General features: G+C 48.2%; 1 protein-coding gene across 1 annotated transcript in view; it reads right to left on the reverse strand.

The window, feature by feature from the left end:
- HMCN1 (hemicentin 1) overlaps positions 1-18,080 on the reverse strand; it is a 164,598-nt gene that overhangs the window by 8,484 nt on the left and 138,034 nt on the right. Inside the window, exons 75-102 of the mRNA XM_059478185.1 lie at positions 17,355-17,511; positions 17,057-17,178; positions 16,714-16,878; positions 16,428-16,535; positions 16,150-16,287; positions 15,882-16,016; positions 15,384-15,653; positions 14,715-14,905; positions 14,133-14,346; positions 13,529-13,663; positions 12,859-13,049; positions 12,290-12,371; positions 10,999-11,268; positions 10,335-10,505; positions 9,639-9,809; positions 7,511-7,681; positions 6,727-6,897; positions 6,395-6,565; positions 5,836-6,006; positions 5,466-5,615; positions 5,159-5,296; positions 4,710-4,831; positions 3,688-3,925; positions 2,595-2,657; positions 1,425-1,544; positions 1,024-1,158; positions 548-661; positions 166-291 (exon numbers count right to left, since the gene is read on the reverse strand). Coding sequence (XP_059334168.1) covers positions 166-291; positions 548-661; positions 1,024-1,158; positions 1,425-1,544; positions 2,595-2,657; positions 3,688-3,925; positions 4,710-4,831; positions 5,159-5,296; positions 5,466-5,615; positions 5,836-6,006; positions 6,395-6,565; positions 6,727-6,897; positions 7,511-7,681; positions 9,639-9,809; positions 10,335-10,505; positions 10,999-11,268; positions 12,290-12,371; positions 12,859-13,049; positions 13,529-13,663; positions 14,133-14,346; positions 14,715-14,905; positions 15,384-15,653; positions 15,882-16,016; positions 16,150-16,287; positions 16,428-16,535; positions 16,714-16,878; positions 17,057-17,178; positions 17,355-17,511 — 4,410 coding nt within the window. The remainder of the gene's footprint in view (positions 1-165; positions 292-547; positions 662-1,023; positions 1,159-1,424; positions 1,545-2,594; positions 2,658-3,687; positions 3,926-4,709; positions 4,832-5,158; positions 5,297-5,465; positions 5,616-5,835; positions 6,007-6,394; positions 6,566-6,726; positions 6,898-7,510; positions 7,682-9,638; positions 9,810-10,334; positions 10,506-10,998; positions 11,269-12,289; positions 12,372-12,858; positions 13,050-13,528; positions 13,664-14,132; positions 14,347-14,714; positions 14,906-15,383; positions 15,654-15,881; positions 16,017-16,149; positions 16,288-16,427; positions 16,536-16,713; positions 16,879-17,056; positions 17,179-17,354; positions 17,512-18,080) is intronic.

Below are 18,080 nucleotides of genomic sequence, written 5' to 3' on the forward strand. Positions count from 1 at the left end.
AAAGTTAAACAGAGATGCTCCATAAGCAAAAAGAAGTTGGTGCTTTAGTATGTACAAATATTAATAACTTGAGATGGACAATCTTCAGGATCATTTAAAAAAATAAATACCATCATTGTCCCTGTGTTTCCCATAGCCACACAGTGCATTAATGCTTCTACTCACCAATGCAAGTCCCGTTCTCTGCTTTGGTCATTCCACTGGGACACAGATCAATGCACTTATAGCCACCACGGGTGTTCTTGCAGAGCTGATCAGGCCTGCACACATTCTGCCTGCACTCATTGACATCTTATTCAAACAAAATAAAAAAAAAAAAAGCAAGATTGGACTCAATTATGTAATGAAATTACCCTGTGTCCACACATTGAATCATTTCATGCACATGGATCAGTCAACCCAATTCTTGCTGCCTTTGGCTTTCAGTACTGCTTGACAGTTTCCAAAATATACATTCATAACAGCATTTTCTTTTATAAGACAATAGAGCAGCAAATAAATGTTGAACTTTGTCTACTGGAAAGAGGGAATGGACATTCATCCCTACCTACACACTTTCTGCCCTTCAGCTGGAATCCTGGGTCACAGCCACAGTGGAAACTTCCTATGGTATTGAAGCAACGCTGATGGCAGGAGTTGGACTCTTGACACTCGTTAATATCTGTGGAACAACACAAATCCTTGGCACCAGGGCTGGGACTTACCCTGTGGGCACTACCTGAGCAGGCTTTGGCTGAGTTCTGCTCAGGAGTTTGCTGCTCTCCCATCTTTATACAAGAAAATTCACATGGGACACAAACCCAAGAATGTTAATTTCTTCCCTGACAGGATTTTAGATTTATTTCTAAAGACAGAAGAAGCAAAAGATTCAAAAACAAAACAAACCTAAAAACCAAACACCCCAAAATCCACAACCTTAAGAATGAAAATGTATAGACAGGTACTTGGAGGCTCCCTCTAAAGTGAGTTTCAGCTGCAGAGAGCAGCATTTCCAGCTGCAGAGAGCTGACCCCCGAGGTGTACCTTGGCAGCTGAAGCCGTCGGGCGTCCGTCGAAAGCCACTCCCGCAGCGCAGCACGCAGCGGAAGGAGCCGGGCAGGTTCTCACAGTCCTGTCCCGCATGGCAGCTCTGCCCCCCCAGAGCACACTCGTCAATGTCTGCAACGGGAAATGAGCTGCAAACCCTGCCCAGCCAGCAAGGGACACACCAACCTGTGCCTTCAGCACCACAACTAGAAACACATGACTGCAAGTACATTCAGCTGTGAAACAGAATATCACCAATAAATTGTGTTCTTACAATGAGAAAACGGCCCGAATAAAACCTCTCCTTAGCAATTTAAGTGCCTCTTAAGGCATTTTAAGGCCTTCAATTATCTAAGGGGCATTTTTATCCAAGCTGTCCCTAGCAGCATCTTCCTTACCCTGACAGGTTCTGCCATCAGCAGAGATGGTGAAGCCTTTTGGACAGGAACAGTAGTAGGATCCCACAGCATTGTGACAGGTGTGGGAACAAGGACTTCCAACAGCACATTCGTCTTCATCTGGAACAAGAAAATGTTTGAAAAACAAGTAAGACTTCTCAATCAGTCAAATTACTCCAATCTGGTCGTTCCTCAGAGGTGTGCAACTAGTAAAGCCCACAGGGCAAAACCAGATCCAGTAATTCCCTTAATTTGCAATCTTTTAAGAGGTAATGAAATAAGTCCACAAAATTATCTCAGATGATTTCTCCCTAAAACAACCCTGACTCTTAGAGAGACAGCACTCATGTGCTTTTCTCCACCTCCATCCCCCAAGCAGGAACACGTGGGCTCCTGTCTGAGGTGCCAACACTCAGCTTTTCCTCCACACGTCACCCAAGTCCTTCATTGCTCTGCAGGCTCAGTGTCCTCCAGGTGTACCTGGGGTACTGATTTAAAAGCTGTCTGGGCACTACTCCTATTGTAGCTGAGGACAGAATTAACATCTTCAGCTGCTCTTGGACCTACACCCTTTTAGCAAGGATCACTCACACTTTTTGATGTGCATACTTTGAACTCTAAATAAAGGGGATGTAGGTTCTGGTGGTTTAATACTGTGCCCAGCTCTGGAGACCTCAGCACAAGGTGGACATGGACCTCTTCGAGCAGCTCCAGAGGAGGCCATGGAGATGTGCCAAGGGCTGGAGCCCCTCTGCTCTGGAGCCAGGCTGGGAGAGCTGGGGGTGTTCACCTGGAGAAGGGAAGGCTTCCTGGAAACTTTAAAGCCCCTTCCAGTGCCTAAAGCGACTCCAGAAGAAGTGGAGAGGGACTTGGGACAAAGGCCGGCAGGGGCAGGACACAGAGAATGGATTTCCACTGCCAGAGGGCAGGGACAGATGGGATACTGGGAAGGAAGTTTTCTCTGGGAGGGTGGTGAGGCCCTGGCACAAGGTGCCCAGAGAAGCTGTCCAAGAAGTGTCCAAGTCCAAGCTGGACAGGGCTTGGAGCACCCTGGGCTACTGGAAGGTGTCCCTGCCCATGGCAGGGGTTGAAATAGGGGATCTTTATGGCCCCTTCCCACCCAAAGCACTCCAGGAGTCCATGGTCACACCCAGCCATGTCAGTCCTTACCTGAGCAGTAAGGCCCAGATGAGTCCAAAGCAAACCCTGCAGGACACTGGTTGCTCCTATCCCCTGTATGATAAAGGAAGCACGTGTCACTTGTGTGTAGTTATTATATTTCAACACCAAACCAGAAACTTTTAAATCCAGCCTTTAGTGTTTTTTCTACTTTGGCACTAGAAGTCAGTACTGCATGGCTTGTGCTGGTTTGAGTAACACTGGGGCCCCCTCAGAGTGAGCTGCAAGTCCCATCCCAGCCTAATGCATACTGGAAAGTTTCTTGTTGAAAGAATAGAGACCATTCAGTTTTACTTCACAAAGAAGGAGGACAATAGACCCAAACCAAACAAATCATGTCACAAATCTTAGGAGATCACTGTAGAAGAAAACAACCATGTACTACAAACTGCAATGAAAAACTCAGGGAGAGACTCCTCAAAGGACACAGGGCTTTGGCTGCTTGAAAACTGAAATTTAAAAAATGAAATTTAAAAAAATCCCAAACACCAGCATCTTAATTGTTGGAGGAAATAAATGCTAGTTCAGTAAAGGCTTAGCCAGATCTAATCACAGGCATATCTTGACCCAGAGACTCCCTTTTATCAGATCTCTTTTTAAATTAGAAAAAAATGTATTTGGTTTTCAAATTGTACAATGAGCCCCTTGTCTGGCAAGAGGGAAAACCTTATTTTACTTAATTTAGAATCTTGTTACTGAAAAGAAAGACTGAGGCAATCTCTCTGTTTCTTTTTCTTCCAAACCAGAGTAATTTCCCTACCACATTAAAAAAAAAAAAACACAAACAAAAACAAATAGCGTTAAAAGAAGTAACAGGCCAGTTTGCTCATTAGAGCTTCTCAAAGGAAAATTTGCTCACCTAAATCCATGCCCGTCCCCTTTGGTCACTCAGGTTCATAAAAGCCAGCAATTGTCAATGCTAGCTAAGAGTTAATTTAGGGGTACATCAACAAGACTGTTAGGTGCTGGGATCTACACTAAAGCTACCCAAGTTTCACAGAGGCTACGGGTGACTCAATGAATTCTAGGAAGAGAGGACAGTCTTTCCCCATAGTCTGATTCCTGGGAAGGCCTAGAACAATACCTTTTGCAATGGAAGCCTGGATTTTGAAAGCCACGGCCTCCTGCAGCGGGCGGTACTCTGTGGTGATGGAGGCAGCGCGCAGGGTCTGCACCAGGAAGGGCATCCTGCCCTTGGAGGGGTCGTAGGTGATGGAGTGGTTCCACGTGTAGGGAACGCTGACCCCGTCTGCCGCGAAGAGCCGCGTGGAGTGCGCGTGCAGCTGCCCAGGGCCCGTCTGGATGTAATCCTCTGTGTAATCCTGCAACACAACCCTGGCCTTCAGCTGCTCCCACACCAGCGCCACCTGGGCCTGGGCTTCAGAGCTGGGAGATGTGCTTGGAGAAAGAGGCTCATCTTAACTGCTGAACAAAGGGTACTTCACATGCATGGGTCCGTTTCACTCTTATTTTAACTGTTGAATCTTTACACTGCCTGGTCTATTACTTTAAAAAAAGATTCAGACTGAAGTACTGAGGATCCTCATGGTGGAAGCCACAGCAGAGGATTTCTAAAAAATATCTTACTCCTCAATAACAATCTTTTGAGGTCTAAATATTTGGCTTTTATTCAAAGTCAGATGCTGACAAATGTGCTAAATAAACAAGTGATGGAGAGAAATCCTGCCACTCAAGAGGGCATATTGGACATACTATTATATTGGACATACTTCATATTGCAGTTATCCAAAATATCAACAACTTCTGGTATATTTGGTGGGATTAATACAGTAAAATACTGTTACTAATTACTAAGAGAGGCTAAAGATGCATCTTTCTAGCTCTGCCCAAAGCAACCCTCAATAACTGCCCTGTAGACCCTCCTCAACACTACCTGTCAACACCTCAAACTCTTGAGAGACCAACACCACCCTCCTCATGAGAACTTTCTGCTTTCAAAGGCAACATCAGCATCATCAGTTCAACCAGGCCCAAAAGAAGTCACATATAGTACGGAAGGTTGCAGGACTCAGTGTTTCCTGCTTTCCTCTGGGTGAGAGAAGTACAGATGCACGAGGGCAGGGGTGGTACCTGAAGCAGCTTTACCTTGACACTGACATCAGCCACTGACTGGAGCTGCAGCACGTGGCCACTCACAACAACATCCAGCAGCAGGGCCCCGTCCGTGTCCAGGCCCCGGGTGACGTGCGTCATGCGCAGGATCTCACCTGGCGGTTTAACAGCACATTCATTTGGCACACATTCCCAGCAGTGACTCCCAACAGCCACATGGAATCAAAACTGGAGTCCCCTGACTCGTTATTTCTACTTACATTTTGTAACGTGTACCATGCCCATGAGAAAAAACAAGACATATTTCAAAGTACAGCTCTAAAAGGTGGAATAAAGCCTCAGAAGGCTACAGTCAGTCTGAAAATACTAATGTAAACACAAGACCTAAATTTCAGCAATGGTCCTCTGCTGTCTTTTCAGAAATGCAGCCTCTGTCTGGCTTACTGGACACACAAAGAGCTGATCTATCCCAGGCAACTCACCAGTTGCAAACTCCACTTGAGTTTCTCTCTTGAAGACAGCGTCAGTGAGTGTAAACCCATTCATTGCTTCCCCAATTTCTTTGGCAGTTGTCCAATAAACGGGGCTGAGTATGGAAACGAGCTTTCTCATCGCTGGGCCTGAAGGAAACATCACAGAAAATCAGAGAGCTTTGATCTCATCACAGACCCACATACACAGGAGCTGAATATGAAGATCTAGAACTAGTGTAACCCTTCAGATTTAAAGCAGAAGACCATAGGTATTGGTGCATTCAGAGAAAAAATTGATCCAAATCAAGAGGCCTACCCAGGGTCCGAGGGACATTTGTGATCTCTGCCTGTATCACTCTGGTGTCAGAATCCAGGCTGTCTGTTACTGTGGCGTTCAGGAAAGCAATCCCAAATTCCACATCATTGATATTGCCAATGATGCTGCCCTTGGCACGAGCAGGCCCACCTGTGCAGAGGATAGAGGAGAGGCAAAACACAACCCCATGTGATAAGTGCTGTTGGGTATTTTAGGGGAGAGAGAACTGGGCTTTAGTTGCAGGGCAGATTTAAGCCCAAACAATTAAATTACCCAATCAACTGGCCAAGATGAGAGACAGCACCAGTGAAATCGGGAGTGCCACAGGCTTTCAGCACAGCACCACTGCATGCAGGCTGTAAATACTCACCAGGACACGATTGGGTGTTGCACCTGGATATCTGGGAGGAGTCCCCAGGGCAAGGACGGCCACGATTCAATGGGGCTGGGCTGCTGCACAGGCGCACCCGGGTCTGCTCTCCTCCTCCACAGGAAGCAGAGCACTGGCTCCATGATTGCCACTGCCCCCAGTTTCCATCCACTGCAGAATAAAGAATGAAGAAAGGAATTTTTCAGTTTAAATGCTTCAGGCTGCATTGGTTAGGCTGAAGTCAATTCCTTCCTTGGAGGAATCAAGGTTCTAAAGGAATAGCTCAAAGGACAACAAAATCATTTTAACAGACAGGTGTTGAACACTCCTGCCATCAGAAACACACAATCCCAGGCTGGTTTGGGTCAGAAGAGACCCTAAAGTTCGTTCAGTCCCACCCCTACCACAGGCAGGGACACCTTCCACTGTCCCAGGTTGCTCCAAGCCCAGTCCAACCTGGCCTGGGACACTTCCACAGGTGACCTACATTCCTCATGTGGCATATCCCCTGATGTCTCCCAGGGAAAGCTGCACTGCCACTGCTGCTGTGAGCACTGACCTGGGCACAGGTCCGTGCTGCACCTCTGGATCTGCACGTCAGCCCCAGCACAGGCCCTGCCGCCGCTGGCCGGCCGTGGGTTGTCACAGCTCCGGTACCGCCTTGTCTGGCCCCCGTTGCACGTCCGACTGCAAGTTCCCCAGCTGCTCCACGGGCCCCAGTTGCCATGAACTGCAGGAATAAGTCAGATTTGATCTTCCACAGGGATTTAAAACCAGACAGTCAAGCTGGGAAAGTACTTTTGTTGGAGAGTAATTTCTTCGTTTTCTTTCTCCCAAAAGAAAACAACCAAACCCAGAGAGTGGGCAAACAGCCCAACCCAAAGCACTCACCTGGGCAAGGATCACTGTTGCAAAAATCCATTTGTATGTCATTTCCCTCACATTTGTGTCCTCCAAACTGTGGGGCTGGGTCGGAGCAGTGGCGCGTCCTCTGCCTGCTGCCTCCCCCGCAGGACACGCTGCAGGAGCTCCAGCTGCTCCATGGGGACCACTTCCCATCCACTGGGGAGAGAGGCACAGCAGTTACAGCCCCTGACTCCAGCAGCAACACAGCACAGCAGTGCTACATCAGGGAAAGCTGAGCATGGATGGTTCTGCCTCTCTACAGCATCTCAGCTACTCAGGGATTTCTCCCCAGGGACCTGGAGGTGGGTGAGAGCTGGACCAGCCCTGGCCACGTGAGGTGGAACCAGAACCCCCCATGCCCTGGGCTGATCCCCCAGCGTGGGTAGCAGGGGAGAGAGGATTCTGCCTGTCTGCCCTTCTCAGGTGAGACCCCACTGCAGAGCTGCTCCAGCCCCGGGTCCAGAAGCACAGGAAGAACATGGAGCTTCTGGAGAGGGTCCAGAGGAGGCCCCAGAGCTGCTCCCAGGGCTGGAGCAGCTTAGGGTTGGAAGAGACCTTAAAGCTCTCTCTCTGGGAGAGTTAAGGGTGTTCACCTGGACAAGAGGTGGGGTCCATTTGCAGGGTCTATAGCAGATGCTATGTAGTGACAGAGTCAGTGACAATAAAAAGCTTGAAGGGGAGTTTTTTCAGGGATTAGACTTTTAGAACGAGAAAACGTTAACCACGAGCGAAGCAGAATGGGCAGAGGGAAGGAGAAGTTCGGTCTCACCTGGGCAGCGGCGGCGGAAGCACAGCTGGAGCTGCGTGTCGGGGCCCGGACAGCGGGGGCCGCCGTGCGCCGGGGCCGGGCTGGTGCAGAGCCGCGGCCGCGTCTGGCTGCCCTTCCCGCACGTGGTGCTGCACGGCCCCCACGGCCCCCAGGGGCTCCACTCGCCGGCCACTGCAAGGGCAGCACAGCTAGGTAAACACCGCCCAGAACGGGCACACAGCCGGGATATCCCTGATCCCACACACTGCCCCACAACAGGCACACAGCCGGGATATCCCTGATTCCACACACTGCCCCACAACAGGCACACAGCCGGGACATCCCTGATCCCACACACTGCCCCATAACAGACACACAGCCGGGATATCCCTGATCCCACACACTGCCCCACAACAGGCACACAGCCGGGATATCCCTGATCCCACACACTGCCCCACAACAGGCACACAGCCGGGACATCCCTGATCCCACACACTGCCCCACAACAGGCACACAGCCGGGATATCCCTGATTCCACACACTGCCCCACAACAGGCACACAGCCGGGATATCCCTGATCCCACACATTGCCCCACAACAGGCACACAGCCGGGATATCCCTGATCCCACACACTGCCCCACAACAGGCACACAGCCGGGACATCCCTGATCCCACACACTGCCCCACAACAGGCACACAGCCGGGATATCCCTGATTCCACACACTGCCCCACAACAGGCACACAGCCGGGATATCCCTGATCCCACACACTGCCCCACAACAGGCACACAGCCGGGATATCCCTGATCCCACACATTGCCCCACAACAGGCACACAGCCGGGATATCCCTGATCCCACACATTGCCCAGAACGGGCACACAGCCGGGATATCCCTGATCCCACACACTGCCCCATAACAGGCACACAGCCGGGATATCCCTGATCCCACACAATGCCCCAGAACAGGCACACAGCTGGGATATCCCTGATCCCACACACTGCCCCAGAACGGGCACACAGCCGGGATATCCCTGATCCCACACACTGCCCCATAACAGGCACACAGCTGGGATATCCCTGATCCCACACACTGCCCCAGAACGGGCACACAGCCGGGATATCCCTGATCCCACACACTGCCCCACAACAGGCACACAGCTGAGATATCCCTGATCCCACACATTGCCCCAGAACAGACACACACCTGGCATATCCCTGATCCCACACACTGCCCCAGAACAGACACACTCCTGGGATATCCCAAATCCCCCACAAAATGCCACGAGCAGTGGCCCAAACAATCAGCACTTTGACAAGCAATGATTGACCCTTCCCTTTCTGTTTTTTAGCTGCATCACCTCACTACCATTGTGAAACATCAGAACTGAACACTTAATTAAATCTGGAGTTTCCCAATTCCCTGGGTAGGATGGAGGCCTGAGCAGGGCCAAGGCAGCCTGGCTAAAAGCTGCCAGAGAGCAGCAGCCCGAGTTGATTTTCCTGCCAAAACCCAGAGAAATGAATCTCAGGCCTATGGATGAGTATTTGGCATCACAGTGGCAGCAGAGCCAGGGAAAAACTGAAAAATCAAACATTGCAAATTGTACAGAAGGGAACATGACAGTGGTGAAGGCTCTGAATAAACTACAACCTGTAAAATGTGGGACATACTCATGAGACAGGAAGGAAATTTGAACATTCAGGTAGTTGGGAGCAAAATGTGGCTAAAAATTATAACAACAGAGGAAGATACACAGATAAGGTCTTAAATTATTAACAATCATTTTTACATAGCTTTAAATAGTTGGTGGTTTGGGTTTGGTTCTTTTCTTATTTCAACTGCCTTTGCAGGATAGGTTTAGAGTAGAGAAAATTTAAATTGTGAGGATGTGGGTAACAAGTACTGGAAAACAGTAAAATACAAATTAATATTTTTACTGGTATAAAAATAATTAAAATAAAGAAATTGCTGAGATTCCTTACAATTACTTTTATGATTCCTATTTCCAAGAACTTGTGCCATTCAATTTCAAAAAAATAAATAATGAACAACTAAAAATAAGCTGAGATAATTTGGGCTTGGAGAAACAAAGAGACCTGTATGTGAAGCCCCTCATGCAAATAAAGTTAAATTAATCTTCTCTTACCTGGGCAAGGCCTAAGGTTGCACATGACTGACTCCAGAGTGCTGCCCTCACAGGGCTTCCCTCCGTGTTGAGCTGGGGGGTTGCTGCAGGTCCTGCTCCTTGTCCTGTTCCCTTGGCCACAGCTCCTTGAACACTCGTCCCACAGCCCCCACTCCGACCAGCTCCCGTCCACTAAGGACCAGAAAAAGCCCAATTTTCATTAAACAATATTTTTGCAGTATTTATTGAACTTTCTCTTTCTTTCCAAAATTAATTACAACTACTTAGAAAAACTAATCTGCCATCAAGATCCACAGTGATAAAAGTTCATTGTTTGGGCATTTAATGCAAGGCACATTAAAAGTGTCAATTCATTGTGGTTTTTCAGGACTTAAACGGGGTTTACAAAATAGAGGGAGGGAGACTTAGATGGGCAGACAGCAATAGGACACGGGGGAAAGGTTTTAAATTAGAAGAGGAGATACTTAGATTAGGTATTTGGAAGGAATTGTTCCCTGTGAGGATGGGGAGGCCCTGGCACAGGGTGTCCAGAGAAGCTGTGGCTGCCCCAGGGTCCCAGGAGGTGTCCCAGGCTAGGTTGGATGGAGCAACCTGGGCCAGTGGAAGGTGTCCCTGCCCATGGCAGAGGTGGCACTGGGTGGGCTTTGGGGTCCCTCCAACCCAGACCCGTGTGGGACAGTGTGTCAGCAGCAGTACCTGGGCAGGGCTGGCGGTGGCAGCTGCGCAGGTCGCTGTGGGGCCCCTGGCAGCCGCGGCCCCCGTTGGCCGGCACGGGGCTGTCGCACTGCCGGACGCGCTCCTGCACACCCTGGCCACAGGTGACGCTGCACGCCCGCCATTCCAGCCAGCTGGAGAACCCGCCGTGCACTGCAACGGGAGCAGGGATGCTGCTGGGCACTGCTGGGGCCTGCAGCTCCCTTAGGCCGGCACAGAGAAGTGAAATCTGCACCTCCTGACCCCTGGAAATCCACCTCACTTCATGTCATTTCTGTGCACAAATCTCTTGCCATAGTTCAAAGACAATTACTGCATATGCTCCTATTTTCTTTAGAGGCACAGTTCAGTTATGACGTGTTCTGAGGACAGGACCTGATTCAAGATCTTTTAGTCATAATTTTTGTCTCTCAGCCTTCACAGCCTCTATGTCTCCCAGCTGGATGAGTATAATAGAATAAAATTTAATTTTATTAAAATTAAAGAGAACCCCACTGACACTTTAGACTAGGCTCACCCTAGACTTAATGCTTATAAAGAAAATAAGATCAAACATCTCATCCAAGATGAATGTTGACCACATTTGATCCAGATTAATGCTGTCATCTCCCAGCTTCAAAGTGACTCTGCTGTTTTGTGCACTTACCCTGCACAGTGAGGGGCACTGTGACGAGGACAGAGCCCAGGAGGTTCCTGGCCACGCACTCGTACTGGGAGGTGTCCTCCCTGTGCAGCGCGGTGATGCGCAGGGAGCCGTTGGGCAGCAGGGTCACTCTGTCACTGTCCAGCAGGGGCTGGCCCTGGCGGGACCAGCTGATGGCAGGAGGGGGCTCTCCCCTGGCCTGGCAGTCCAGCACCGCCGTGGCACCGGCCTCCAGCACGGTGCCCACCGGTTCTACAGTGATCACTGGGGGGCCTGAAGGGAAAGGGCTCTTTGGGTGACAGCACACAAGCACAGGCCTGATTGATGTAGTACTGAAGTGAATGCAGAGAAATCCCCAGTCAGTTTACTTTGACTAAAATTATTATTGCTGATCCCCTGCTGGCTAAATAGAAACACAGAATCCTTAAAGTTGCAAAACAGATCATCAAGTCCAACTATCAACATAGCACCCCCACTGATATTCACCACCAAACTGCGTCCCCAAGTGCCACCAAACAGACATGCTACAATGCCCACAAGCTGGTTTGAACATGCAGCAATCTGAGGACTAAAGCTGAGTTTAAGGCCCAGCTATAAGAGCCCATGCTCTTCTTTATTGCTAAAATGGGTTGTTTTTAATAAAACCCACAGGAAGATGTTATTATTCATATCCAGAGATAATTGAGAGGTAAGGAACAGACTCACAATGCTTGAGGCTACAGTAGGAAGGGCATATTTAGAAATTACCCCACTAGCAAAAAAAAAACTCTAACATATTATTTTTGCCAAAACTAAAATATTGTCAATGAGAATTAGGATTCACCTCATATAAGTTGAGAGTCTAGTTTATTCCAGTTGTATGGAGTGAACTAAGAGAAACAGGCCCCTTTCAGAGAGTGATTCAGTTCATTCCACACTGGTTTCTACAATGAGGCTCAACCACTCTTTACATCCCTGTCTCTTCTTTGACTTCAATCACAGCTTAGACCAGATTCTCTAATGAAATATATTTCATTATATTCATAATGAAAGATGCCCAGGGAAGCTCTTGGCTGCCTCATCCCTGGTAGTGTTCAAGGACCAACCAGCTCTAGTGGAAGGTATCCCTGCCCACAGCAGCTGATCTTTAAAGTCCCTTCCAACCCAAGCCCTTCTACAATTCTGTGAAAGAGGAGATGAGTCCAGACATCCAGGGCAGTGCCCACCCTGAAACACTCCCCCAGGAGCTGCCTGCACCTCCCCACAGGCAGTTTTCACTCCCTTAAGGGCTATGAAGCCTCCCTTTGAGCCTTACTCTGCAGTGTCAGTGTCAGGCTGCGCTCCACCACACCCACGTCATTGGTCGCCACGCACTTGTAGTCACCAGCATCTTCATTCTGAGGAACAAAACAGGGGCTCAGTCTTCAAGGCCCCTCCTGGCAGGGAATTTTAATCCCAATTCAAAATACAGACATGAGTACATGGGGAGAAATAGGAGTCTTGCTGTTCAGATTAGGAATTTAGATTTGGAATAAGAGATTTGCACAAGGAGAATGCAATTGCTTTTCAGCTGACCTGTAGAAGCCAGGCTCTCTTAAGGCCAGAAGCAAAGGTCCCATTAACTGGTCATGCCCAGGATCTCACACACCAACAATTAGTATGTAAATTCAGTCCTTCTGACAAGCAGGGAGAACTCTGACCCTGTCAGAGGGGATTTTTGCCTCAACAATTTGAATCTAATTCCAGTCTGAATTAAAACATTTGTTAAAGGTGAAAGCAAAAAAGGATAAATGTCTAGCCTGACTCCTTCAAACCAATATGATCAGGAACATCTTTATCAATCAAGTTCAAAGCAGGTACTCACAGTACAGGGGCAGGACTCACCACAGTGCCATAGATAGCAAGGGAACCATTCCCAAGCTGTCGGATCCTGTTGCTAATCTGAACTCCCACTCCTTTTCTGCTCCACTGGATGGTTGGAGGGGGATCTCCCCTGACTTCACAATTCAACATGGCATTGCCACCCAAGGGCTCAATTCTGCTGGAGTGATAATCCCCTTTGAAGACTGGAGGCTCTTAAAAAACAAGAGATGGCAGAGAAATAGTAGGGCCAAAATAAAATGTGCCTAATTGAGAACTGCTGGCAGGGATCACTCAGCTCTGACTTCTGAAGGGGGAATTTCAACCTGTTCAGATTTTTCCCATTTAGCCATTGGCAAGGTATTATATACTAGGGGGAATGGCTTTAAACTGACAGCAAGTAGGTTCAAAGTGGATACTAGGGGGAAATTCTTCCCTGTGAGGGTGGTGAGGCCCTGGCACAGATTGTCCAGAGAAGCTGTGGCTGCCCCTGGATCACTGGAAGTGCCCAAGCTCAGGTTGGATGGGGCTTGGAGCAGCCTAGTGGAAGGTGTCCCTGCTCATGGCAGGGGTGGCACTGGATGAAAACCTCATAAGGTCCCTCCCCACCTGTTCCATTCCAACTCCACTATCCAAACCCAGTGGGTTACATGGAGCTGTCCAGCAACAAGCACAGATGCTGAATTTCATGTACCTTTGACATACACAAAGCCAATGGCCTTGATGGAGCCCACAGTGTTCTCTGCAGAGCACACATAAGTCCCAGAGTCCTCCTTGGACACCCTCTCGATGAGCAGCTCACTGTGCCCGTTGACATCGTCGTACTGTGCTGGAGGAAGAGCAGGGAAAGAAAGGGTCATTGCAGGGATTGCCATGTACACAGCTCACAGACTGCTTGGATCTGTGCACTCTCAGCAGCACAGCCATGGGGTATTGTGCATCCTTGAGGCACTCCAGGAATGCACAGAAAGTCACTGCTGTGACATTTGCCCACATGCACCAGTTCACTTCAGCTACCCCGTGACTTTGAGCATCAATTGCTGGATGCTGAGTAAATACCATCAGATAGGAATGTTTTTAATGTGCTACATTATTGGCTACGGAAGAGGGATCATCTTTTAATCACCTTACAGCTCTGTCTCAGAGGCCGTTCAATTACATAATTGCATAACACTAAAGCTATTCCTCACACAATCACTAACAGTTTATTCCAGCTACAGTTTTCTTCTTCCCTGCCCTAAAATGCAATGCTGCACAGGGGAAAATAATCTGCAGCCAAATGGCCATCAGGGACTCACCTGGAATGATGTTATTGTTAAAGGTCCATGTTATTCTGGGGACAGGTACCCCAGTTGCTTTGCAGGTTAACCTGAGCTGTTCTCCTTTGGTCAAGGCTTTGTCTCCAGGCAGTTCAGTGAAAGCTGGGAGCACATGCACTGTCAGGGTGACCGTGTGTGTGTCCTCCCCAGCAGCGTTGGTGGCTATGCAGGTGTAACTCCCAGAGTCTTCAGGCTGGAAGGAAACATGGTGGGGAAATTTCAGCTGGGATATATCCGACAGCTTGGATATATCCTACAGCACATGCCACTCGTATCAGTAAGATAATCTTGAAAGGCATGGAACAAGCATTCAGCCGAAATGCTCAGTTGAGTTCTTCCACATCTCTAAATTTGAAGGATGACTAACACTTCTTTTTACCCTTCCTGAAGATTTACCACTACAAATTCTTCATAGATTTTACTCCCCAGTGGCAAATGAAACTTCTGTAATTATTTTGGAACATTAAGAACAAGAAATCAAAATAAAACAATGACTAACCCAAAAGTGGATCTTATCACTGCCAAATGTGTCCAGTAATAGCTTCGATGCAGGGAGCTTACCACAACACTGTCCAAAATGAGGTCTCCACCAGGCACAGTTTGATATTTTCCCACTGTGTCCTTTAACAGCATGTTGTCCTTCCTCCAGTTAATTGTTGGTGCTGGGATCCCCTCAGCCACACAGGACAGAACAGCCTGGGAGCTCTCCGTGACCGCGTACTGCGTATCCATGCTGCGGATCCTGGGTGGAACTGTGGGGAGGTCATTAGAAACAGTTCCTCTGGGCATTATCCAAGCACAACACTGGACTGAAGCAATCCCTTGCCTGGACATCCCAGATTGTCCATTTCCATCAATGACTGTGCCAAGATTCAATCAAGTTGCCAATATTACAACTTAGTAACACTCCACTATATTAAGTAGTGCAGTTTTCTTGAACTCCCCCCTGTACATCCCTAGCTCCTTACTCCCTGTGGGGTCACAGTGGTAACACACATAATTTCCCTACAATCCCATTTATCATAGAATCACAGGATGGTTTGGGCTGGGAGGGACCTTAGAGGCCATCTCATTCCAACTCCTGGCCATGCACAGGAACACTTGTGACTATCCCAGGTTGTTCCAAGTCCCATTCAACCCAGCCTTGGAAACTTCCAGGGGTGGGGAGTCCTCAGCCTGTCTGGAGCAGCTGTTGCAGTGCCCCCCATTCTCCCAGGAAGAGCTCCTTACCGTGCACAGCCAGCTCAGTGCTGGAGGTGCTGGATCCAGCAGGATTGATCGCTGTGCAGGTGTAGCGACCGCTGTCCCCGGGCTGCACAAACAGGATCTGCAGAGCTCCTGTGCTCAGCATTCTCCTTCTCATGGACTCTGTTATCTGCTGCCCATCCTTGTGCCAGCTGATCTCTGGCCCAGGGTAGCCTTCAGCCTCACACTGCAGAGTGACAGACTGATCAACAGCAACAACATATTCCTCCACGTGGGACTTGATAACAGGAGGAACTGAAAGCCACAAAGACAATTATTGAAAGAATTAGATTATGTAAGAAGCAAGGAACTCTTTTGTTATTGGTGAAAATAAATGTAAAAGCATGCCCTAAAGCAGACATCGAACTAAAGGGAATAAACCTCCTGAGCTTTGTTCAGCATACATCAAGGAAAGCACCAGGTCCCTTTCTATCGCTCAGAATTGTATTTGGACCAAGAGAAAGAGTTTAAAAGGTGATTTACCTTGAACTTTCAGCTTGATCTTCCCCAGAGCAGTGCCTGCTGGATTCTGAGCAACACACATGTAAGTACCAGCATCTTCCACAGCTGCTCTGGTAATCTGCAAACTGCCACTTGGCTGGACCATGTAACTGTTCCCTAAAACAGATATAACTGACGTATGACACTTCTGGTTTGGTGAACCAGAGGAGAGGAGAAACCCAAGTTCGAGAAAAGAAAATGGGTGTCTGTGTCACAGGAGCAGGCAGGGTCCCAGGCTTTGGGAGGATACCTGTGGTGATGATGTTGATGCCCTCCTTCTGCCACATGATCACGGGCTGAGGAGTGCCCGTGGCCTCACAGGGCAGCACAATGGGATTGTTCACGATGACATCCAACGCCCCCGGCTGGGCCTGGATCACGGGTGGCTCTGTGGAATGAAAGAAAAAGGGAAAAGCAAACATTCAAGGCTAGGACAATACAGAAGAGCACTAAAACTGTACAACCTGAGCAGGCTGAAGTAGCAATGCTGGCTGCTAGAACAGCCTTGCTCACCAGCCTCCAGCTTACCCTGCACGTGCAGAGTGATGTGCCTGTGGGCAGAGCCTGCAGCGTTCCGGGCCACGCAGGTGTACCTGCCCCCATGGGCCAGCTGGGCAGAGGGGATCTCCACAGCTCCTGGGGCAGAGAGAGCACCATATCATGCAGAGCATCCTCCAGGCACGGGTGCTCCCTTACAGCATCCCTCATTTCATTCCAAGCCATCAGAGAGGGAATCTCTGGGGGATTGTTTGCATTTCTGTAATTCATTACTTATGGATGTCCCTGATTGCACTGATTTCCTGCAGCACATTACCTGAAGAGAGAATTCTGTAGCCATCTCCTCTGGGAAGCAACTTGATGCCATTTTTGGTCCAATAAACTGAAGGGATGGGAACACCAGAGGCGGTGCAGGAAATCACAACTGGAGAGAGCTTTGTCACCAGGAGCTCTGTGGCTTCATCAGCTATGGATGGGGGCACTGAAAATCAAGAGCAGGGCAAAGGTTATTCACCCACATTCATTTGTTACAAATTCCTGGAAATACCAGAGAGTTATGGATATGAGCATCAAAGAGGAATGAAATAAAAATATCAACACCAGAACACCCCAAAGAAGTTCTGGGTGGCACACACATGTAATAGCAATATCCCCTCTACCTTGAACAGTGAGATCAATCGCCCTTTGATCTTCTCCTGCCTCATTTGACACAAAGCACTCATAGACAGCAGTGTCATCCACAGTGGGAGAAATGATTACTAAGGAACCTGAAGACAGAAGTCTGAACAAAGGAAAAAGAAAGTAAAAGCCATTGAAATACTTCTTTCCTTCTCAGGTAATCAGCACATTGCATTTGCTGGCTTGGCAATGTAGTGTTTAAGCACAGATAGATTTTTCAAGTCCCAAAATCATCCCTGAAAACTTGAAAGCCACAATGAAAAAGAAAACACCTCTCACCTGTATGTATTCTGGTTCTGATCAGCACTAAGCGGATGTCCATTCTTTTTCCAGCTAATTGCTGGTCTGGGAATTCCAGTGGCTTCACAAGGCAAAGTGGTTTGCACATTTACAGTAACTGTGATATTTGTCTGCCCAGGAGCAATAGTTGGAGGAACTAAGAACAAACAAAGCATAATTATTTAGAATATGTATATGTGTGTGTGTATATATATATACATACATATACACATTTCTTGTGAGAAATGGATTTGTAAAGGATTCTCAAAACCTGACTGAAAGTTCACATGGTCTTGTACATTTGTATGCAAACTCTGAGATAGAGTGTGCTGACTTAGAAAAGCCATGGAACAGAGATGATATTGTTGAGAGACTGAACTAGAAACAAGTTTCAAAAGATGGCCTTGCAAAAAGACCAGATATTTTATAGAATTAGAGCTGTGAAGGATGCATTGTAGGAAGACCATGTGGGGTAAAATAATAGGTGATTGGTGTTAGAAGTATTAGCAGCACTGTGTGCCAAAGGTAACAGGCTGAAAAACATTTATAAGGTACTGTAACCAGGAAATAGGTTGGCTTCTGATAGAATGGTGTTAAGTTTTACATCTCTTATGTCTCACCCTTCAATGAGACTGATAGTGGAATAACACCTTTTAAAACACCTCTCAGTTGCCCTGCCTCTGTAAGGCTGGGACTTTCCAACTATTTCTCCCCTTTTTTTTAAGC

Source organism: Ammospiza nelsoni, chromosome 9 (genome assembly GCF_027579445.1).
Source record: "Ammospiza nelsoni isolate bAmmNel1 chromosome 9, bAmmNel1.pri, whole genome shotgun sequence".
Lineage (NCBI taxonomy): Eukaryota > Metazoa > Chordata > Aves > Passeriformes > Passerellidae > Ammospiza > Ammospiza nelsoni.